The 24206-nt window shown below is 40.5% G+C and overlaps 2 protein-coding genes across 2 annotated transcripts in view; one reads left to right on the forward strand and one right to left on the reverse strand.

Moving 5' to 3' along the window:
- The window catches only part of pvalb6 (parvalbumin 6), a 73726-nt gene extending 72421 nt beyond the window's left edge, over positions 1 to 1305 (forward strand). Inside the window, exon 5 of the mRNA XM_055223741.1 lies at positions 680 to 1305. Within this exon, the coding sequence (XP_055079716.1) occupies positions 680 to 705 (26 nt within the window). The 3' untranslated portion in view covers positions 706 to 1305. The remainder of the gene's footprint in view (positions 1 to 679) is intronic.
- A 1182-nt stretch (positions 1306 to 2487) lies between these two features.
- baiap2l2a (BAR/IMD domain containing adaptor protein 2 like 2a) overlaps positions 2488 to 24206 on the reverse strand; it is a 22684-nt gene continuing 965 nt past the window's right edge. Inside the window, exons 2-14 of the mRNA XM_033971841.2 lie at positions 23396 to 23471; positions 22523 to 22600; positions 15966 to 16027; positions 14670 to 14741; positions 14279 to 14362; positions 13002 to 13127; positions 12404 to 12487; positions 9148 to 9196; positions 7609 to 7846; positions 7041 to 7106; positions 6570 to 6741; positions 3828 to 3886; positions 2488 to 3532 (exon numbers count right to left, since the gene is read on the reverse strand). Coding sequence (XP_033827732.1) covers positions 3454 to 3532; positions 3828 to 3886; positions 6570 to 6741; positions 7041 to 7106; positions 7609 to 7846; positions 9148 to 9196; positions 12404 to 12487; positions 13002 to 13127; positions 14279 to 14362; positions 14670 to 14741; positions 15966 to 16027; positions 22523 to 22600; positions 23396 to 23471 — 1245 coding nt within the window. The 3' untranslated portion in view covers positions 2488 to 3453. The remainder of the gene's footprint in view (positions 3533 to 3827; positions 3887 to 6569; positions 6742 to 7040; positions 7107 to 7608; positions 7847 to 9147; positions 9197 to 12403; positions 12488 to 13001; positions 13128 to 14278; positions 14363 to 14669; positions 14742 to 15965; positions 16028 to 22522; positions 22601 to 23395; positions 23472 to 24206) is intronic.

The raw sequence follows: 24206 nt of genomic DNA on the forward strand, positions 1-24206 counted from the left end.
AAATATTCAGTTTTTGACTAGAACACTCCGAATATATCCAGTTTGCAATAAAATGACTTAAATTGTCAAACTGTACCGTTCCTCTTCTTCATTTAACATTAATATATTTAAGATTTGAATAAAGACGTAAAGCCACAACTATAAAAATGGAGAAAAGTGAATCGATTACATAAAAATAAATAACAGCATTTATTTTCTTAAACGACGCTCAAATTAAATATAAAATATAAAATATGTTCCTTTTGTGTAAATCGCTTTTTAGATTAAATTTTGTGCATTGACGACAGAAGGATTCATTTTTAAAGCTCAAAGCAAATTCCTTTTTTATTCACAAACTTCCCTTTTTGCTCACGTAAAAGTATAAATATTTACCACGTGTACTACCCCACGTATAAATATTTACCTACGTGTACTTCAAAATGCTGTATTTGTCCGACTCAGTTTATTTAGAGCTGCAGAAATTATGAAATACACAAGTACTGTGTTTGCAAAGTGTAAGAAAAGGTTTATTTTTAGCAGGGTATTTATTCACTTCTTCAATTCACCTCACGACAGATGCAGATATTCCTGTGAAGTACATGTACATATATATATTTATACATGTCGTGTGTATTTTAGTATTTCTCAAGAACAGTGAAAGCAGCTGACATTTCCTCTTGTTCCTCTTCTTTTCTTGCAGAGTTCACTGCTCTGGTGAAAGAATAAATAGCTCCAGATGACTCCGAACCACATCCTGACGCCCCGAAGCCCCGCCCACTTCCCTTATTCCCATGATGCACCTGGCTCTCTCGTAGCGCACTATAGAAACTAGTCCCTGATCATTATTTATTTGAGCCCTTTTGTACGGCCTGTTCTGTTCAAACGCTAAAGGCAAGTCAAAGAAAGTCCCCGGCGCCGTGTCCACCTCTTCACCCTCTTCACTTTCTTTAGTTTCACTTTCTCTGTCCCTCTCTCTCCTGTCCCTTCATCCACGACTCCATCCATCCCTCCCTCCGCTCTGGTAACGGGCTGTTGTAAAAACATACCAAACGAAGAAAGAGGTCAAGCTGTGAACAAATACAATAAATTGAAAACAACGAATCGTCAAAAGTCTCACGTGTCGGTTCTTTTTGGGGAGTTGGAGCGGGACGGGCACAGATTGCAGCTTTACTTAACGCCTTGTGCTTATTTTTGCTCATTTTTACCACGTATTTGAGCGAATATTCTCCAAGTATACAGATATACCGTATGAGCAGCTCAGGATTTGCACTGTTCGCATGGTAGTTGTTTTTACTGTGACGGTAAAACACATTTTAAAAGCAATGAATTCAAGTTTTTCAGGTTGTTACTTTTAGAGAGAGAGTCCCCTATTTTATGTTGTCTCTGTTTAAAACATGTTTTTACTAATATATGATAAAGAAAGTAAAGTAATAAAGACATTAAAATCACAACACAACAAATCAAAACATTAATAATCACAAATAATCATCATAAAATTAACCTTAAAGGAGAAAAGTGCAGAATAAACCCCTTTCAGTCACATTCACATAAACAGAACAGTTTGAGTCTGGATTTAAACATCGTCAAAGTCGAGGTCTGAGTCACAAGAAGTGAGACAAGTTTAAACTGAACAAAACTAACACTGATTCAACATGTTTAGTCCTGGTTTAGTCCCGGTTTAGTCCCGGTTTAGTCCCGGTTTAGTCCCGGTTTAGTCCCGGTTTAGTCCCGGTTTAGTCCCGGTTTAGTCCCGGTTTAGTCCCGGTTTAGTCCCGGTTTAGTCCCGGTTTAGACCCGGTTTTGTCCCGGTTTAGTCCCGGTTTAGTCCAGGTTTAGTCCAGGTTTAGTCCCGGTTTAGTCCCGGTTTAGTCCCGGTTTAGACCCGGTTTAGACCCGGTTTAGTCCCGGTTTAGACCCGGTTTAGTCCCGGTTTAGTCCCGGTTTAGTCCCGGTTTAGTCCCGGTTTAGTCCCGGTTTAGTCCAGGTTTAGTCCAGGTTTAGTCCAGGTTTAGTCCCGGTTTAGACCCGGTTTAGTCCCGGTTTAGTCCCGGTTTAGTCCCGGTTCAGTCCCGGTTCAGTCCCGGTTTAGACCTGGTTTAGTCCTGGTTCAGTCCTGGTTCAGTTCTGGTTTAGACCTGGTTTAGTCCCGGTTTAGTCCCAGTTCAGTCCCGGTTCAGTCCCGGTCTAGTCCTGGTTTAAGTCTGGTTTAAGTCCTGTTTGTAGACGTGATCAGGACGTCACATTCGTCTTTTCTTCTCGACACAAACACAGGACACGTCTCTGAGTCTCTGATTTTCACACTGTACCTTTGATTTTCGATGTTTTTTAGATGATACAAATCTGCAGACGTCGTTCAAATCTTCTCCTTCGTCTCACGTTTGGACAGAACACACATTATTTTAACAGAAAGTGAATGTGTTACATAATAAAACACTAAACACTTTTAACCCTTTGATTCTAACTCGAGTCATGTTCGTGAGATTCTCTTTCCTCTTAAGTTCGTGCCAGTTTCAGACTCACTCACTGTGGAGCCATTAGCAGAATCGGATTCACACTGGGGTTCAATTTGGGTTAAGTATCCCCGACGGAGGAAGAGGAGAGGCGGCATCGTGGGAGTAACTTCTTCTAACTTTTCCCGCCTGAGAGCACACGGATATTTAAGCTCCAGCAAACTCCGCCGACGGTTTGGAGAGCGACACGTTTAACGACGCTCAGCCGAGTCAAGTCAGGACAGAGTTTATTATCAAAAGTCACATTTTAAACACAGGGGAATTGTAAAAAAAAAAAAAATTCATTGGTAAAATTTGTTAAAAAATCTACTAAAAGAAAAGCACTGATGATTAATAAAAACCTGGTTCCACGTTAATCCAAAAATTATCAAAATATATAATTAAAATACATTGACAGAACTGTATTTACACTGTTACCTGAGCGAACTACACAAAAAAATCACGTAAATCGCCGTTATTGCACGTTAAATCGTCTTCTTATATGACACAAACATGAACGCACAGACGGTTCCTCATTTTCCCTGCGCTTTTATATTCGAAAACAAAATGAATGACTCTGCGCGGCACGACTTAACGCCAATTAATCTGGATTCGGTGTCCATTAAGTTCAAATAAAACGACGCGGCTACGGCGGTTTTCATACGTAAATGAATCTCGGACTTTACACGTTTTTGTCGTAAATATGATGACGTTTTTCGGGAGTTTTCTGTTGCGTTTATTGAACAAAATAGTGTCAAATTGATGCATAATGTGTGAGTTTTGAGGGACACGCTGAGATGATTTTAGCCTCCGCTGCTAAACGCTCCGTGGCGCGTAGCCGACTTTTACGCCGTCCACCTTCACGCACGACTTTTTCACTTCGTTAATTGCGATTTTTACGAATGCATTTGCGAGAATTTAATGGAAGTTCAACAAAAATTTGCATATTTACAGTCAGATAATGTTTACGTTTTCCAAAAATGTGTTAGCGTGTTAGCTTCGGCGCAGATCGATCGTTGGTCATCGTCGGCTTCAGCTTCACGGTTGCAAACGGGTTGGTTCCCCTTTAACAAAAACAAAAGGAAAAATTCAGTGTCGCTGCAATAAAAAAAGTCCGAGGTAAAGGTTAGAACAACATCAGGACTAACTAATGCGTTTCAATCTGTTCCGGCTGAGAGCGCTCGCCTCAAGAGGGAGTCGCCCATAAGCTTTTGTTCATAAATGGCTAACGCTAAAACGGTTTCGCCGCTAAACTGCTCTCGAGGCTAATGGCGTAGTTTGGATCATGGCCCTCGTCTCGGTCGTACACTCCGAGGGAAGACCTTTGGGAAATGTTCAGTCATATTTCACCGTTCTCACCTGGGGAAGAGTTGAGGATGTGGCGGCGGCGGCGGCGGCGCTGGCGGAGCTTCGGGTCCCTGCGGAAATACAGAAGTGAAATTAGGACAAGAATGTGGATGCGTAGTTTAGTAATGGAGGGTAATAAGATGGTAACACTTGACCGCTGAAGGGGGAAGGGGTCAGAGTGCGTTAAGACAAAGCCCAGATTAAACGCTAACTTGAGTAAAAGAGGTTTAGACAGAGCAGTGCCTCCAGTTAGCCCCATCCGGACATGACGTTAGCTCAAAATAAGCACAAATAACGCAAATTAGCACAAAAAATGGCAAATTCTCAGCTCAAAATGATATAAAGTACTGTAAATTTCACACTACAAGCCGCTACTTTTACAACGGTGCGGCTAATTTATAGATTTTTACAAGCTAACGGCCTCCGGGGGGCGCTCTCTAGCAGTAAACGAAAAAGTGAGACAGACGTGGGGAAAGATTATGAGCTGAAGAATAAACTAGTTTTGATTTTGAACTGTTATTTTTGCGATTCATGCCACAGCCTCATCGTAAAAAACACACGAAGAAATGAGTCAAAGAAGGAAATAGAGCCACTGCACGTAAGTTTGAATCAAAGAAGGAAATAGAGCCACTGCACGTAAGTTTGACCATTAAAGAAGGAAATAGAGCCACTGCACGAAAGTTTGATTCAAAGAAGGAAATAGAGCCACTGCACGTAAGTTTGACCGTTAAAGAAGGAAATAGAGCCACTGCACGTAAGTTTGACCGTTAAAGAAGGAAATAGAGCCACTGCACGTAAGTTTGAATCAAAGAAGGAAATAGAGCCACTGCACGTACGTTTGAATCAAAGAAGGAAATAGAGCCACTGCACGTAAGTTTGGCATCAATGAATCAATGGTGCAACGTTGGAGGCGGCAGCGGGAAGAACTTGGTCAACGTAAAAGACGACAAATGCACTGCCTGGCCAAAAAAAAAAAGTCGGCACTGGAAAAAAGGTCACACAGTCTAATATTTCGTATAAAAAATGCTCCGACTTTCACTCTTAAACACAGCCCTGAGTTCTACTATTGTTTTCCTTCGTTTTGATTTCGCCAAACGTTTAAGTGTCGCCGATCATGATCATTCAGGATGTTTCTCCGGCCACATTTCTTCCTCGTCCTTCCAGTTTTTAATAAAGCGCTGGACAGTTCTTAACCCAATTTTAGTATTTTTTCTTCATTCTCCTTAGACGTTTTCTCTGCTCGACGCTGATGGTTTGACGCTTTTCAAACAGACGGACATCTTTTCCACGACCGCGGGACGTGTCTCTAAACGAGGTCGTTTAAGAAGAAGAAACTAACAGCACCAGTTGGCGTTAAATAACTGAAACATAATCGCACATGCAGTAATTATCCAGCAGGAGGCTCCTCTCCAGGTGACAAATTTTTATTGTTTGTCCAGGCCGTGTAAAAACAGATGGTTCGTGTTGGTGCAGTTTTATTTTCTAAACCTGCAGGTAGAGTATGTTCATCCCGCGTTGACGTCGTGTTGGTGCGGATTTTCACGCACAGTTTGCAAAAAAAAAGCGTGTCTTAAATTAAAACTCTGTGTAAATATCTCACGTTACAACACATCTATAACCGATATATTGAAGTGCGGTTTATTTATTTACAGATTTGATAATAACTGCATGTACGTTTGAATCAAAGAAGGAAATAGAGCCACTGCACGTAAGTTTGACCATTAAAGAAGGAAATAGAGCCACTGCACGTAAGTTTGAATCAAAGAAGGAAATAGAGCCACTGCACGTAAGTTTGAATCAAAGAAGGAAATAGAGCCACTGCACGTAAGTTTGAATCAAAGAAGGAAATAGAGCCACTGCACGTAAGTTTGAATCAAAGAAGGAAGTAGAGCCACTGCACGTAAGTTTGAATCAAAGAAGGAAGTAGAGCCACTGCACGTAAGTTTGACCGTTAAAGAAGGAAGTAGAGCCACTGCACGTAAGTTTGAATCAAAGAAGGAAATAGAGCCACTGCACGTAAGTTTGAATCAAAGAAGGAAATAGAGCCACTGCACGTAAGTTTGAATCAAAGAAGGAAATAGAGCCACTGCACGTAAGTTTGAATCAAAGAAGGAAATAGAGCCACTGCACGTAAGTTTGAATCAAAGAAGGAAATAGAGCCACTGCACATAAGTTTGAATCAAAGAAGGAAATAGAGCCACTGCACGTAAGTTCCGAAATTTACGGTATTAGAAAAAAAAAAAAAACTAAAAACCTAACCGTGACCAATTACAGAAGCCAATTTACAGATTTTGCGTCACAAAATCTCACAAAAATTCACGCTTGATTGTAAAAAGTTCTTGTTTAAAAATGTTGGAAGTCTCTCGTCTCGTGGGACTCGTGCTTTTCACAACCTCAAAAACCTCCAAAATTCTATCCATCCACATCAAATTCATCAAACTTTGAACAACTGCAGCCTAAAATGTCACTTCGACGAACCAAAACACTTGAAATATCGTTCACGTCATGCACATTTATCACTGCACTCGACACAAAATCACACGTTTCTTGCCGAGCGTCGTCAGCAGCTGGAGCTCCCCCCGTGCGTCCACCAAAACGAAGGCTGCGGCGTCATTGAGAACAAAACTTTGCCGCAACTGCCCTTCTGGAAATCATATAAATCAATGAAATCACGCACAATTTTTTATTTATTTTTTCTATTAATTCCCCTCGGTTTCGTGTCAGTCGTGTAAAACCCGTTGAGCGTGAAAATACCTTGCTCTGTGAAGACGACCTCGGCTGGGTTTTCGCTGGTTTATTGGACGGTACTGACGAGAGCGATGGCGGCGGAGGAGGGGCCATAGGGGGCGGGGCTGGGCTGTGGGTGCTGCTTCCTGATTGGCTGAGGAGGCTGGACATGCTGCTGGTGCTTCGGATAGATGAGTTACTGAACAAAACGGAAAGAAAAACACACAAACACACACACGCACACGGGGTTTTTAGACGTACGTTATGAGTCACGTCACGGAAATAGTCGAGTTTGGCGGCGTTAACTGGCGTCGCCCGCGGCAATAGGTCACCCACATGCAAGAGGTTTAGAACGCGCCCTTCTTTTGTATGATTAGATTTAGCTTAAAAACACACACACTCACGCTCTTCCACTGTGTAACGCACTAGTAACGTAAAAATATAGTAGTTGCGTGTTCGTTTTGTTGTGCGTTCGTTGTGCGTTTGTTGTGCGTTTACCTCGACATTGGTGATTTCGGAGGATCGTCCAGAGATGCCACGTAAGACGCAGGGAACCAACCAGAACTGAGGATAAACACAACCGTTACACACTTTTTTTTAATCATAACACACGATTAACAAAGCGACACGCACATGGCACTTAAAGACGCACTGTGTGACTTTGCTTTCTGCTTAATTATCTCCATGGAAACGCAGTATTTCCTTATTTTTTTTCTGTTTTCATGGCTCAAAAATGCACAAAAAAAAAACATGTATTTTTTTAGTTTGCGCAGGGTCGCCTCTCCACAGATCTGATGGTAAACTCTGTGACTTTGCCCCCTGTGGTGTCGTCTGCTCGTCTCCATAGCGACAGATAAGTTAAATGCCGTACTGCGGAACATGCCAGGCAAAGAAACAACATCGAAAAGCAGGAAAATACCAGAAAATGGCAAGTTTTTTTCTGTGTGTGCGTAAAAATGTGATGTATTGTGCAGTATTTTTACACGTTTTATCCAACTGTACGTCATCCTCGCGGTAAATACAGATTATAAACTTCACGGGTGGAGACTGACGGGTGGAGACTGACCGTGGCGGGGACTCGGCGCGCCCGTACAGCCACCCGTTCCTGGGCTGCTGCACCAGGACGTTGATAAGTTCTCCTTTGTTGAAGGGCAGGAGGGTGGGGTTGGCGCTGCTCGGTTGGTGCGCGGCCAGAGTCCTCATGGCCCGTCCTCCTCCGCCTCCTCCTCCACCACCTCCTCCGCCTCCTCCGCCCTGTGAGTCGGAGCTGGAGCCCAAACGGAGCCGGTTCTCTGGAGATGGAGCTGGAAAACAAAAAAAATAATTCCATAAATGAACATCTACGTCAGTCTCAAGAGCTTTGAATCATCTGCTTTTATTTAGTTTAGTCGCTCCAGATCTATTCTAAAGTGCACTATGTAACTTTTCGTGCACGCGCTTGTCTCTATGGAGATGCTGTTGCTATGCGTAGAAAGCTCCAGAGTTTAGCGTTTGTTCTGTTTATGATGAAGTTCCAGGTCACTCGCTGTAACAAAAACGCCGCTTTTAAAGGTGTTTTTAGCAACTGACACACACCTGTAATTAATAACACACTGTGGAACATTCCAGGTAAAGCAATAACATTTCCATGGAGACGCGCAGGTGGACGACAATTCACCGAAAAGTTACATAATGCACATTTAAAGGTCTTATAATACACAAATTGTGAGCTTTAAGTCGTGTTATAACAGTGTTAACGCGTCAAAATCAGACCTGGAGTTGTGTTTTTGTTTCATTCACACATGTTTGAGTGACACTTTATTATTCGTCTGTAACATCTCCAAAGCTCAAAACGCGACGTTCCACCTTGTGATGTCATCAAGTGGTAGTTTTCAACCTAACATCCACCTTTTGTTCAGCAGAAACGAGAAATTCCAAGGCTGAAATGATCCAAATGATTCTAGAAATGAAGGTGTGTGGAGTTTAAAAAACACAGCGGAGCACTTCCTGTATCGCCACACGATGACATCACGAGGTGGAACAGAGCGTTTTTCGAGTTTGAGGGAAGAACTCAGCCAACATTCGCGGGGGTTTTGTGTGTTAAACATGTGCGAATGAGACGAAAAACACAACTCCAGGTCTGTTTTTGACGAGGAAACTTTATAAAATACATCAGAAAATAGTGTAATATGAGCACTTTAAAGCTGCAGTACGTCATTTTAACCATTTAAACTACACAAATCAAGATCACATGACTTAAACTCGGGCAGATGTTCTGTATAAACATTATTCCATCTTCGATCTCACAAAAAACATCATTAGTTTCGCCCGTCGACTTTAAAACATACAAAATTCTATTCATGGCTTTGTGCATAATTACCTACTATCTATTTTACGCATGATAACACGTAATTACATTTTCTGAGACGAAAAACTGCACCATTTGCAAAATAAGTGGAAGAGGGAGATACAGAGGCAGGAGAGATAAGACGGTAGAGACGAAACGAGCTGAGAAACACCATCAACGCTATAAAATATGATGGAAATATTAATAAAGGGAAAGAGGAGAGAGTAAATAACTATAAATAAAACAACAAAGTTCACACGGACAGAAGGAAAACGTCACCTCTGGATGGGACACGCCCGAGCTCCTCTCTGCCTCTGTGAATCTCCACCTGTTTGACCAAAAAAAAACACAAAAAAGAATAAAAAAACACATTAACAGCAGCCGCAGACACAATAGTTCCTCACATTTACATAACAGAGTCGGTCATTTAAGACGTATTTGTCAAAAGAGGCAATAATTTCACGCATGGGCAGCGTCACAGAGCGGAGGTAACACTCTGCACTTCCCCACGTGACAAAAACAAACAAAAACATGGTTGAATAATGAGGTGAGGAGTAAACAGAGGCGTGGAGGGCGGGGCGTTCAGGAGCGTTTAATCACTCGGGTAAAGTCGCCTCTGGTTCTGGAGTTTCAGATGAGTCGAGCGAGAAACGGAGAAGATTTGACGGAAACGTTTTGAGTTTATTTAACGTTTTGTGTCGTCCCGGGGTAAATTATGACCCAAAAAAATCACTCACTCACAGCAGAACTCGGACATTTCTTCATCAAATTGGTTGAAAATTGAGCCACTTGTTCATTTGGATGATTTATTAAAGTTACGTTTGTTTCTCTTATAACTCAGATCGACTTAATTTCCACCTCTGCACTCGACAAACACAGGACAGTGATGGAAATTAAGATTTTGACGTCCAAAAATGCACAATCTTTACTAAAATCCGGCCTAATAACCACAATTAAATAAATAAATACATAAATACATTTGGTATCAGTACATTAGTCTGAAGTGAGACTGAAAATAAGCTCCAAATTATATTAAAAAAAGAAAAAAGTATGTTATTTTATGGCTGAGTTATAAGAGAAACACGTTACAAAAGTGCGACTTGAAGCATTCGTGCGTTTTTCTTTTTCCGATCGGAGCTGTGACTGTGTCTCCCAATCGTACGGTGCAGTTTGATCGTGGAATTGACATTTTGCAGGGAAGAAAATGAGCTGAATGTCGCTCCCTGCTCTTCTCCATCATTCATGCACACGTCTGTCCCGTCCAGTAAACACCAAACGTCTGAAATATTAACTTAGGGTTGTGTTTGTGAAAATCTATTGCTGCGTTTCAGATGATGTCACGATGTTCTACAGGCCCAAAAGTCACTGACACTTTTAAATCTTCAGTCGCTCCTTTAATTCTTAAGTTAAACTCACCAAATTTAGTAGAAGATAAACTGAACCTTCTGAGATTTTTGGTGATATATACGGTTAGAATTGTCACTTACACTTGAACTTATCACGACTTAAACTAGAGGAAGTAAAAATGACCTAATTTGATCCTCGATTTTACGTTTTAAGTCGTTTATTAAGTCGTCTGAGGTTTATTCATAAACACCTTTTCTTTAAGATCGACCCACAGGAAGAAATCAGGACTAGTCAGGTCTGTGGAGATACTGCCCCCTGTCTGTGAAAAACACTTATTATTCCTTTAATGGCGTTTACGCTCGGAGCATTTGACCCATGTGACTCAAAGTCCCACTGCACACTGAGGGTTTGTTCCTCGGGGCTGGATTTGCTCAGATTAATGTGGGAAGAGTCGTTCTAAATGCTCTGAAAAAATAAAATAAAAGTATTTAGAAACAAAAGAGTTATGAGTTTTTTTCCGCTGTCAGTGACTTTTGGGTTTGGGAGTTTAAATCTAATCACTAATAGAAGTTCTCCAGTGGAACATGTGCACGTTTTGGATATTTCACGTTAAAAAACACAGTGTTATTAGCAGGAAAGTCTGTCTCTTGTGTCTGTCCTGATTGTTTTCTCTGTTTACTTTGCACTAGTAATAACAGAGATACTTTTGCACGTCAGAAATTCAAAAATGATGGACTTCAAATCCAATCCAAAGTGTGTTAATCGTTTTCTTGAGTGCAGGAGGCAGACGTGGCTTTAGCGCCTCAAACGCGGCGTCGTCTTTCACTAAACGGGCTCAGGTTTATCTCTGAAGGATCCGTGTTGTTTACTCGAGTCCTAATTGCTCTGTGCATAAAGAGAATAATACATGATGAGCATATGTGGGTTACAGCCTCATCTCCATCAGGATTTACCAAGAAAACTGTCATACAAGTTACGTCCAGCAGAGGGCGACAGAGGAGCACGGATGAGACGCTCCCCTGGACTTTACACCAGATACTGAAAATACTGCACATTTTAAACATTTTTACACTTTGCTCAAGGAATTTAAGAAGGAAAATTAGGTTAAAAACAAAGTCCTGTCACATTATTTCACTTTGAGAAACTAAAATGACCATTGCAGCGAAACTAAATCAATTAAAATCTGCGTTTTAAGCGTTTACCTTCCCCTAAGACGTCAAGGACTGAATATTTTCACTTGAATTCTCTACAGACATCGTTAAATTTAGGTAACATAAGGAAAACTTAGAAACACAACTAATAACTAATAAACTAATATTAAAACAATTTGCAATCAGTTCACATCCTTTCATAAATTGTTCTGTTGGTTAAATGAACCTTACTTATATTTATGTATTTATTTATTCATTCATTCATTTCTTACTTTATTTATTTATTTTTTATTTTATTTATTAATTCATTTATTTATTTATTTTTTATTTTATTTGTTCATTTATTTATTTATTTATTCATTCATTTTATTATTTTATTTTTTGTATTTTGTATTTTTTTATATATTTATTTATTTATGTTTTATTTTATTTATTAATTCATTTATTTATTTATTTTTTATTTTATTTGTTCATTTATTTATTTATTTATTTATTCATTCATTTTATTATTTTATTTTTTTGTATTTTGTATTTTTTTATATATTTATTTATTTATGTTTTATTTTATTTATTAATTCATTTATTTATTTATTTTATTTGTTCATTCATTCATTCATTTATTTATTAGTTTATTTATTTATTTGTTTTATTTTATTTATTAATTCATTTATTTTTAATTTTATTTGTTCATTTATTTATTTATTTATTCATTCATTTATCATTTTATTTTTTGTATTTTGTATTTTTTTATTTATTATTTATTTATTTATTATTTGATTTATTAAATTTTTTTAATTTATACTTTTATTTATGAAAAAAAAACCTGTACAGTACAAACCATAACAGGACTTGACAAAAGACAAAAACATCCATTCTCTTTAATGTATTTTTTCTTTTTCCTTTCTTCCCTTCCTTTCTTTCCTCTCTTTCTTCTTCCTTCCTCTCCTTTTTTTGTTGTTGTCTTTTTTCATTTTCCCCCTAACCGTCCAAACGACACGTCTAAACCGTGTCACAGTCGTCGCTCGTCGTTCACTCACAGGCTGCGCTCTCGCCTCCTGCCTCCGGGTGGCGCTGGCCTTCTCTGTCCACACTTCTGCTCTCTGCTGCAGCGACCCCCCAGTCTGCACGAAACACAAAACACACACACAACACACATTTAACAGCAAACGCACACAAGGACTCACCTCTTTTTTCCTGCAACAATCGAGGAAAAACAAAAACGAAAACACAAATCTGCTCCGACTTGTCCACGTTTCTCACAATCGGGGAATAATTTAGCGCCGTAAACGGACATTTCATCGACCTGAGACATAATTTAGCCCCAGAACGCGAAATTAGCTCCACATTATCGAGCGTAGTCTGAATAACCGCCGAGTTTTAATAATCTGGAGACGTGAACTATGTAAATACACAGGTCAGGGTCGTGTTTTTGTTCGTTTTACAGCTTCAGCTTCAGCTTCAGCGTCGGGAAAAAAAAAGCCAAAGTTCAAACGAATGGACCGTCAGCGTGAAGTTTCTCCGCCCTGAGAATGACCCCGGTTATAAACGGCGGATAATTTCCCTACGGGGGCTAATCTCGGCTAATTATTACCGAGCGGATGTTGGTTTAAAGTGGATATTAAAAGCGGCGAGGACCTGGGTCATGAGACGTGAGAACGACTGGATGAAGCGACAGTGTTTCTCGGTTAAGAAGCGGTAGCGGCGCTCCTCCTCCTGCAGGGCGTCGCCGTGACTCTCTCTGAGGAAGTGCAGGTGCTCGTCCTGGAAACAAAACAGAGAATCAACAGGTTTAAAGGGTTTTTAGTTCAGAGATTCATCCTTTTCTGCTTCGTAGCTTCAGGTTTTGGATCTATACTCTGTGATTATAAAAAAACAAAACAGAAGTCGCTCAAATCCAAACGGACATTCATTTAATCTTTGTAGTTTGGGTTTTGAGTTTGTTTCGTCCTGATTTTACGTCACAAAGTTCTGAATTTCTGCTTTAAAGTCGAGCAGCTTCTCTATCTCACCTTCAATTACCCAGAAGAAACAATATATGTAATAAATATGTGTATATGACATAAATAAATATAAAATAAAAATAAAATTAAAAAGTAAATAAATAATAAACAAATATAAAATAAAAATACAATAAATGTAAAATAAAATAAATAAATTAAAATAAAATTAAAATTAAAAAGTAAATAAATAATAAACAAATATAAAATAAAAATACAATAAATATAAAATAAAAAATACATTAAAAAGTAAATAAATAATAAATAAATATAAAATAAAAATACAATAAATGTAAAATAAAAAAATAAAACATAAATAAAATTAAATAAAAATTTAAAAGTAAATAAATAAATATAAAATAAAAATACAATAAATGTAAAATAAAAAAATAAAACATAAATAAAATTTAATAAAAATTAAAAAGTAAATAAATAAATATAAAATAAAAATACAATAAAAAGTAAATAAATAAATAAATAAATATAAAATAAAAACACAATAAATGTAAAATAAAAAAAATAAATTAAAATTAAATTAAAATTAAAAAGTAACTAAATAATAAATAAATATAAAATAAAAATACAATAAATATAAAATAAAAATAAAATAAAAATATAAAAGATAAATAAATAAATAAATTAAAAGCTGAAATATAAGATGTCATACAGTTAAATGTTCTGGACAGTATTTCCGTGCATGTGTTTAGTGTCTCTGTTTGGTTGTTTTGTGTTTCAAACGTAAACGTCTTAATCTGATTTTTGTTGTGGATCCAGTAAATTTTAGTTTGTTTTATCACAAAAAGAAACACACGAAACAAACACCTGTGGGCTCTTTCCTCAGGTGTGTTCTCTAAATCTCCTGTCACACACTCATCCGGTTCTTCTTTTCCTTTCTTAAACTGTGACTCCGCCCACCTGTCTCGTCCTGTCCCTGCGGTGCTGTTTGTCCGCGGCGGCCGCCTGGCTCCGCACCTCCAGCTCGTACCGGTTCTTGCTGCCCTGTGGGAGCAGAGCAGAATTCCCGTCACGTCGCTGCATAATCATTCCACGCGGCCGACGTAGAACCTGTCAGCTCCAAATTAGCGCCGGCGGAGACACGGGAGAAGGATGGAGCCGAGACTCTGCCGGTCGTGTCCCGCGGCGGCGTGGGCGGGAAAGAGGTGGAATGAATGGACTGTTCATCAGGTGATCGTGCGCGTTCACCTGATGGAGAGCCGCTCCCGGGACGCATCGATCACCGTAATAAGGCGGCGATAACGCTGTGGATTTGACCCGGAGCGGCTCACGTTTGACCCCGATCACTCACCGCGATGTAATCTACGTCCATCCTCACGTTGTTGTCCATCTCCTGCAGAACCTCCACCTGGAACCAGCGGAACTGACGAGACACAAGACGGATTATCAACGAGACGACGTGATAAAGCTGCAAAAGAAACGTGTGAACTAACGGAGATGATTAAACGTGTGGTGTGTCCATCATCTGTCGCTTTAACTCGTCCTGAAGGAGGAGTGAAAGATAAAACGCTCCACGTGTCTCTGCAGGAGGTGAATCTGGACCAGTGGGTTGGTCTGATTCAGTGTGTGGAGGAAAAACGACTTTCTCCAGATAAACTCAAGACAAAACTCGAGTCATAAAACTGAGAAAGTGTCACCTCCAGAGTCTAAAACCTCCAGAGTCTAAAACCTCCAGAGTCTAAAACCTCCAGAGTCTAAAACCTTCAAATCAGGAGAGAAATCGAGAAATGATAATGAATCAGACCTGAACTTTAACAGACACGTCAAATCAGGAACATCTGCAGAGTTTTATCGTCTAAAAACATCGAAAATCAAAGGTAAAGTGTCAAAACCAGAGACTCGCAGACACGTGTCCAGGACCAGGACTAAACCAGGACTAAACCAGGACTAAAACAGGACTAAAACAGGACTAAACCAGGTCTAAACCAGGACTAAACCAGGACTAAACCAGGACTAAACCGGGACTAAACCAGGACTAAACCGGGACTAAACCGGGACTAAACCGGGACTAAACCAGGACTAAACCGGGACTAAACCGGGACTAAACCGGGACTAAACCGGGACTAAACCGGGACTAAACCAGGGCTAAACCAGGACTGAACCAGGACTAAACCGGGACTAAACCAGGGCTAAACCAGGACTGAACCAGGACTAAAACAGGACTAAACACGGAGAATCAGTGTTCTGTTTATCTGTGAATGTGACTGAAAGGGGTTTATTCTGCACTTTTCTCCTTTAAGGTTAATTTTATGATGATTATTTGTGATTATTTATGTTTTGATTTGTTGTGATTTTAATGTTTTTTTTTTCCTGTAAAACACTTTGAATTATCTTGTGTGTGAATAAACCTGCTTTGTCTGGAATATTCCACATTAGAGCATTAATTTATCTTAAGTTTATTTCCTACAGATGTTTTTGTCGCTGAAAATGTCCTGAAGAAAAACAGATTCTCAAATGGAGCTCGTCTGAGGAGATAAGTTTAAATTAAAGAAATAACATCTGCAGGTCGACCAGGCGACAGTGGACCCTCCAGTGGAAAAGTTTCCCAGTGCATCTTTAAATTGAGCATTACATTTGTTTGACTTACGATTCCCTCAAGTTCAGACGTGAGTCTCCTCTGACTCTCAGAGATTTGGACCAAGACATCCCCTTTAAAAGAAAAGAGAAAACAGTCAGACTAAACCAGGACTAAACCAGGACTAAACCAGGACTAAACCAGGACTAAACCAGGACTAAACCAGGACTAAACCAGGACTAAACTAAGACTAAACCAGGACTAAACCGGGACTAAACCAGGACTAAACCAAGTCTAAACCAAGTCTAAACCAAGACTAAACCAGGACTAAACCAGGACTAAACCAGGACTAAACTAAGACTAAACCAGGACTAAACCAGGACTAAACCAGGACTAAACCAGGACTAAACCAGGACTAAACTAAGACTAAACCAGGACTAAACCAGGACTAAACCAGGACTAAACCAGGACTAAACCAGGACTAAACCAGGACTAAACCAAGTCTAAACCAAGTCTAAACCAAGACTAAACCAGGACTAAACCAGGACTAAACCAGGACTAAACTAAGACTAAACCAGGACTAAACCAGGACTAAACCAGGACTAAACCAGGACTAAACCAGGTCTAAACCAAGTCTAAACCAGGACTAAACCAGGACTAAACCAGGACTAAACCAGGACTAAACCAGGACTAAACTAAGACTAAACCAGGACTAAACTAAGACTAAACCAGGTCTAAACCAGGACTAAACCAGGACTGAACCAGGACTAAACTAAGACTAAACCAGGACTAAACCAGGACTGAACCAGGTCTAAACCAGGACTAAACCAGGACTGAACCAGGTCTAAACCAGGACTAAACCAGGACTAAACTAAGACTAAACCAGGACTAAACCAGGACTAAACCAGGACTAAACCAGGACTAAACCAGGACTAAACTAAGACTAAACTAAGACTAAACCAGGACTAAACCAGGACTAAACCAGGACTAAACCAGGACTAAACTAAGACTAAACCGGGACTAAACCAGGACTGAACCGGGACTAAAGCAGGACTAAACCAGGACTAAACCAGGACTAAACCAGGACTAAACCAGGTCTAAACCAGGACTAAACCAGGTCTAAACCAGGACTAAACCAGGACTAAACAAAGACTAAACCAGGACTAAACCAGGTCTAAACCAGGACTAAACTAAGACTAAACCGGGACTAAACCGGGACTAAACCGGGACTAAACCAGGACTAAACCAGGACTAAACCAAGTCTAAACCAAGACTAAACCAGGACTAAACCAGGACTAAACTAAGACTAAACCAGGACTAAACCAGGACTGAACCAGGTCTAAACCAGGACTAAACCAGGACTGAACCAGGCCTAAACCAGGACTAAACCAGGACTAAACTAAGACTAAACCAGGACTAAACCAGGACTAAACCAGGTCTAAACCAGGACTAAACTAAGACTAAACCGGGACTAAACCAGGACTAAACCAGGACTAAACCAGGACTAAACCAGGACTAAACCAGGACTAAACCAGGACTAAACTAAGACTAAACCGGGACTAAACCAGGACTGAACCGGGACTAAAGCAGGACTAAACCAGGACTAAACCAGGACTAAACCAGGACTAAACCAGGACTAAACCAGGTCTAAACCAGGTCTAAACCAGGACTAAACCAGGACTAAACAAAGACTAAACCAGGACTAAACCAGGTCTAAACCAGGACTAAACTAAGACTAAACCGGGACTAAACCGGGACTAAACCGGGACTAAACCAGGACTAAACCAGGACTAAACCAAGTCTAAACCAAGACTAAACCAGGACTAAACCAGGACTAAACTAAGACTAAACCAGGACTAAACCAGGACTGAACCAGGTCTAAACCAGGACTAAACCAGGACTGAACCAGGCCTAAACCAGGACTAAACCAGGACTAAACTAAGACTAAACCAGGACTAAACCAGGACTAAACCAGGTCTAAACCAGGACTAAACTAAGACTAAACCGGGACTAAACCAGGACTAAACCAGGACTAAACCAGGTCTAAACCAGGACTAAACCAGGTCTAAACCAGGACTAAACCAGGACTAAACTAAGACTAAACCAGGACTAAACCAGGACTAAACCAGGACTAAACTAAGACTAAACCGGGACTAAACCAGGACTGAACCGGGACTAAACCGGGACTAAAGCAGGACTAAACCAGGACTAAACCAGGACTAAACCAGGACTAAACCAGGTCTAAACCAGGACTAAACCAGGTCTAAACCAGGACTAAACCAGGACTAAACTAAGACTAAACCAGGACTAAACCAGGACTAAACCAGGTCTAAACCAGGACTAAACTAAGACTAAACCAGGACTAAACCGGGACTAAACCAGGACTAAACCAGGACTAAACCAAGTCTAAACCAAGACTAAACCAGGACTAAACCAGGACTAAACTAAGACTAAACCAGGACTAAACCAGGACTGAACCAGGTCTAAACCAGGACTAAACTAAGACTAAACCGGGACTAAACCAGGACTAAAGCAGGACTAAACCAGGTCTAAACCAAGTCTAAACCAGGACTAAACCAGGACTAAACCAGGACTAAACCAGGACTAAACCAGGACTAAACTAAGACTAAACCAGGACTAAACTAAGACTAAACCAGGTCTAAACCAGGACTAAACCAGGACTAAACCAGGACTGAACCAGGACTAAACTAAGACTAAACCAGGACTAAACCAGGACTGAACCAGGTCTAAACCAGGACTAAACCAGGACTGAACCAGGTCTAAACCAGGACTAAACCAGGACTAAACTAAGACTAAACCAGGACTAAACCAGGACTAAACCAGGACTAAACCAGGACTAAACCAGGACTAAACCAGGACTAAACTAAGACTAAACTAAGACTAAACCAGGACTAAACCAGGACTAAACCAGGACTAAACTAAGACTAAACCGGGACTAAACCAGGACTGAACCGGGACTAAAGCAGGACTAAACCAGGACTAAACCAGGACTAAACCAGGACTAAACCAGGTCTAAACCAGGACTAAACCAGGTCTAAACCAGGACTAAACCAGGACTAAACTAAGACTAAACCAGGACTAAACCAGGTCTAAACCAGGACTAAACTAAGACTAAACCAGGACTAAACCAGGACTAAACCAAGTCTAAACCAAGACTAAACCAGGACTAAACCAGGACTAAACTAAGACTAAACCAGGACTAAACCAGGACTGAACCAGGTCTAAACCAGGACTAAACCAGGACTGAACCAGGTCTAAACCAGGACTAAACCAGGACTAAACTAAGACTAAACCAGGACTAAACCAGGACTAAACCAGGACTAAACCAGGTCTAAACCAGGACTAAACTAAGACTAAACCGGGACTAAACCAGGACTAAAGCAGGACTAAAGCAGGACTAAACCAGGACTAAACCAGGACTAAACCAGGTCTAAACCAGGACTAAACCAGGTCTAAACCAGGACTAAACCAGGACTAAACCAGGACTAAACTAAGACTAAACCAGGACTAAACCAGGACTAAACCAGGACTAAACTAAGACTAAACCGGGACTAAACCAGGACTGAACCGGGACTAAACCGGGACTAAACCAGGACTAAACCAGGACTAAACCAGGACTAAACCAGGTCTAAACCAGGACTAAACCAGGTCTAAACCAGGACTAAACCAGGACTAAACTAAGACTAAACCAGGACTAAACCAGGACTAAACCAGGTCTAAACCAGGACTAAACTAAGACTAAACCAGGACTAAACCGGGACTAAACCAGGACTAAACCAGGACTAAACCAAGTCTAAACCAAGACTAAACCAGGACTGAACCAGGTCTAAACCAGGACTAAACCAGGACTGAACCAGGTCTAAACCAGGACTAAACTAAGACTAAACCGGGACTAAACCAGGACTAAAGCAGGACTAAAGCAGGACTAAAGCAGGACTAAACCAGGACTAAACCAGGACTAAACCAGGTCTAAACCAGGACTAAACCAGGACTAAACCAGGACTAAACCAGGTCTACAACATTATCATGTCGACAAACACGACAAAAACTTCAGTTAAAAACTCCATTCAGCGTCTGGGAATAATAAACTTTAAATAAATCATCACTTCTTCACCTTTATAAACTTTTAGATATCGGACGTGTCGCAGCAGAAAAACACTTGTATTTCCTGGTGTCTCATCTCTGTCTGTGTCTTCCGTCTCGTCCCACGTCCTCTGTCCGTCTCGTCCAATCAGATTTGAGGTTTTTTGTGACTCATTGGTCCAACATTTACAAATAAAATCACATTTTTCTCACCTCAGATTAACAGATTTTTTTGTAATTCTGCAGAAATCCACAGTGTTTTCAGCCTCCTGTGATATTATTCCCTTTATTTTTCCCGACACGGACACGGCGCTTGTCCCTGATTGGTTAATCCACCTGTCAATCACACACCAGACTCACACATTTGTAAAGTCTGTGTCCTCAGTCGTCCAGGTCTGATCCTGAGCGTAATCGTCTTTACAAAGTGTTGAAAAAGTGTTTATTCTAGATCCAGGGCGATAAAAGACTCTCGATCTTAAACAGTTTTACACCAGACACAGGGAGAACATGCAAAATCCGCACGGAAAGGCTCAACTTTGAACAAAATATCCATAAAGTTAAAGCAAAAGAGGAAATTTAAATCCGTCACTGGACAAACGGTTGTAGGAGTGAAGATGTTTGGAGACTGGAAACAGCTTTTGTCTCCAGTTTCAACCTTTAATGGCCCTACTATTGTCCTCTTTTGTTTGTTTTGTTTGCTTTGGGTCTGAGGACGGCGAAAAGTTGATGTTTAAGGCCCCATTTCTGTTTAACCCTTTAAGGACTGAGCACAGTACAGACCAGCGTCGCTCGCCTCGACTTTTATTCTGTTTTTAACCATAAAAATCACGTTAAAGGAAATATCAGAATGTACTGGTGCTGCATTTTTCCACAAAACTACCTCGACTTTACACATCCATCCATGTTTTTCCTTTGACGCGTCGACGTAAACGCATGACCGTAATGACAGCGATGTATTTAAAGAGTCCCACGCCGCCGCTTTGAGACGCCGTTTGAGTTTACATGAAGCACAGTTGGTTGCGGAGTAACGGTGACGGAAAGTCCACACCCGCGAGTCGATTGTCTTGGATCGTCTTTCCTCACAAAAATATCTTCTTTTTCTTTTCTCTGGCTCAGATCTGAACCTCACTCTTCTTCTTTTGCGGTTAGTTTGTTTGAGATGCAGATGAACAGCAGACTGTGTCCTGAGCGGCTCTCTCTCTCTCTGTTGATTCATTCTCTTATGAAGTGTCTGTTTAGTTTCTTTTTTTCTTTTTTGCCTCCTGTTCTGCTCTTCCCCCTCCCTCACCTGCCAGAGCGGGGTGGAGTTCCTGGCTCCTCCCACGCGCACCTGCATCTCATCAGCGCAATCACCACCATCTGCCGTGGATAAGAGGAGCCAGGACCAGACACTCGGGGCCAGATCGTCCGCGTGTCTTCATCCCGTTCCCTGGTTCCTCCCGGCTCCTGCGCTCCCGGATTTGTTCCTGTCCTGGTTTTGTCTTGTCTCATCTTGCTCCCTGTCTCGGTTCAGTTCGCCCTGTCCCCGTCTCACCACGCCCCATTCCCGGACCCCGGCTCACGCTCTGCTCCCTGTCCCGGGTCCATCCGCCTCGTCTGCCCCATCGCACCGCCTGGCTTCCTGCTCCCCCCCAATCCCCAAAAAATGTAAATAAACACAGGACTTTATTTGTGTCTCTGGGTTTTGTCTTAAAGTTTTTGTCGGTTCTACGTGTCGTTTTACTTCCGTTTTATTTCCCCGTGTCCAGTTAAACTCGTGGCAGTTGTTGAACATTGAGCAGCTCCGGTTGCTGAAACTAAACGCTCGTGTTTACAGAGGTTAAGTGAACGCAGCACGGCCCTCACACTGTTTTATTTATGCCCCCGGTGGCCACAGGAGAAAACCAGGACTGAACCAGGACTGAACCAGGACTGAACCAGGACTGAACCAGGACTAAAACAGGACTAAAACAGGACTAAAACAGGACTAAAACAGGACTAAACCAGGACTAAAACAGGACTAAAACAGGACTAAACCAGGACTAAAACAGGACTAGACCAGGACTAGACCAGGACTAGACCAGGACTAAACCAGGACTGAACCAGGACTGAACCAGGACTAAACCAGGACTAGACCAGGACTAGACCAGGACTAGACCAGGACTAGACCAGGACTAAACCAGGACTAGACCAGGACTAAACCAGGACTAAACCAGGACTAAACCAGGACTAAACCAGGACTAGAACCAGGACTAGAACCAGGACTGAACCAGGACTAAACCAGGTCTAAACCAGGTCTAAACCAGGACTGAACCAGGACTAAACCAGGACTGAACCAGGACTAAACCAGGACTAAACCAGGACTAAACCAGGACTAAACCAGGACTAAACCAGGACTAAACTAATATAGACACTTCTGACTAATCTGACATAATAAACCTTATCGTTATATTTTTTATTTGACGATTTCGACTCATAATATTACGTCATAAAATGTAATTAAAATATAAATAATAATTATTTTTCCTGTTCTTAAAGTGACTCACCTAAAGATCGAGAGTGGAAGGCCCGCTCTCCCACTCTGGACAGGGCAGTGAAGTAGGCGTCACTTTTTACAGCCAAAGCTACAAAAGAAACGACATAAAAACAAGATGAGCTCATTCACACTTTGACCTGAGGGGGGCGCACAAAGTGAAACAGAATCACACAAGAATTAGACAAACACAACAAAAAATACAACAAATATCTGTCATTTGAGGAGTTGAACATGTTTATAATCACATTTATACAAGTAAATACTGTTTTTACTTAATGATCATTTATATTCAATTATTTTACCTTTAATGTAAAACTTTTTATGATAAATATTAAGAAAAATCTAAATCTATATCTGTCTTTAAAGATTAAATAAGGGAGTAGCATTTGACCTGGTTTAGTCCTGGTTTAGTCCTGGTTTAGTCCTGGTTTAGTCCTGGTTTAGTTCCATTCCTGATGTTGGTTTTTACACAAATATAAATCCACCCAAAGTTTTTCCTCATGTTTTTGTGACTAAGTGTCTAAAGTCTCCACGAGCAGAACACAAAGTACATAAAGTACATAAAGTACATAGAGTACATAGAGTACATAGAGTACATAGAGTACATAAAGTACATACAGTACATGCAGTAGAAGTACCCCTGAGTGATATTAAACAGTAGACTTTCTTTATCACACTGATCCTTTCATGTTTGTTTTATTGAGGCGTCATATTTACAGAATAATCTCAGATCCATAAACGCCTCGTCCTCAGGATCTGCTCCTGGACTTTGAAACGTCGGGTGTGTTTATAATACTCAGATACTTTTACAGCCGCATATAATACTCTCAAATACTTTTACAGCCGCACAAATAAAAACGTCAAGTCCTGCGTCTTTTTGTACCTTGAAACGCCTGAACGTATCCGTCCCCCAGAGACACCAGTCTGTGTAAACTCGGGTTGAACTCGTCCAACAAGTGCTGAAAGAAACAAAAACACCAGAGAAAATCATTAAAAACTGAACTTTATGACGTGAACATGAGGTTTTTACAGAAACTCTCCAGACGATAAGAGGAACTTCACTTGGATCAATGTTTTTATGAGATTTAAACACAAACTGGGACCTGTTTTCACACAAATGTATTTTTATAGTCACACGATTCACTTCTTTATACGAACGTGCAGTTTAATTATGAAAACAGACGTTTAAAAAAGAAAAAAAAAAGATGTTTATGTGTAAATAAGACGACGATGAAAATACTGCACACGAAAGAAAAGTCACAAAGGTTTAGTCTTTTCTGTTTTTGAGACGAGTGGATTTAAATAAACACAAAATGAAACAGAATTATACAAATATCTGCAATTTAAAGAGTAAATAAGTAAAATAAATAGTAAATAAAAATACTCTGATCAGTAAAGATCTGAAAACAACTGATCAAAGACACGTTTTTACTTAATAATAATCTGTATTAATTTATAAATATTGGACTTTAAAGTTTAAATAAAGGTGTGGCATTTGACCCGGTTTAGTCCTGGTTTAGACCTGGTTTAGACCTGGTTTAGTCCTGGTTTAGACCTGGTTTAGTCCTAGTTTAGACCTGGTTTAGTCCTGGTTTAGACCTGGTTTAGTCCCGGTTTAGTCCTGGTTCAGTCCCGGTTTAGACCCGGTTTAGACCCGGTTTAGACCCGGTTTAGTCCTGGTTCAGTCCTGGTTT

The sequence above is a fragment of the Periophthalmus magnuspinnatus genome, chromosome 8 (assembly GCF_009829125.3).
Source record: "Periophthalmus magnuspinnatus isolate fPerMag1 chromosome 8, fPerMag1.2.pri, whole genome shotgun sequence".
Classification (NCBI taxonomy): Eukaryota; Metazoa; Chordata; class Actinopteri; order Gobiiformes; family Gobiidae; genus Periophthalmus; species Periophthalmus magnuspinnatus.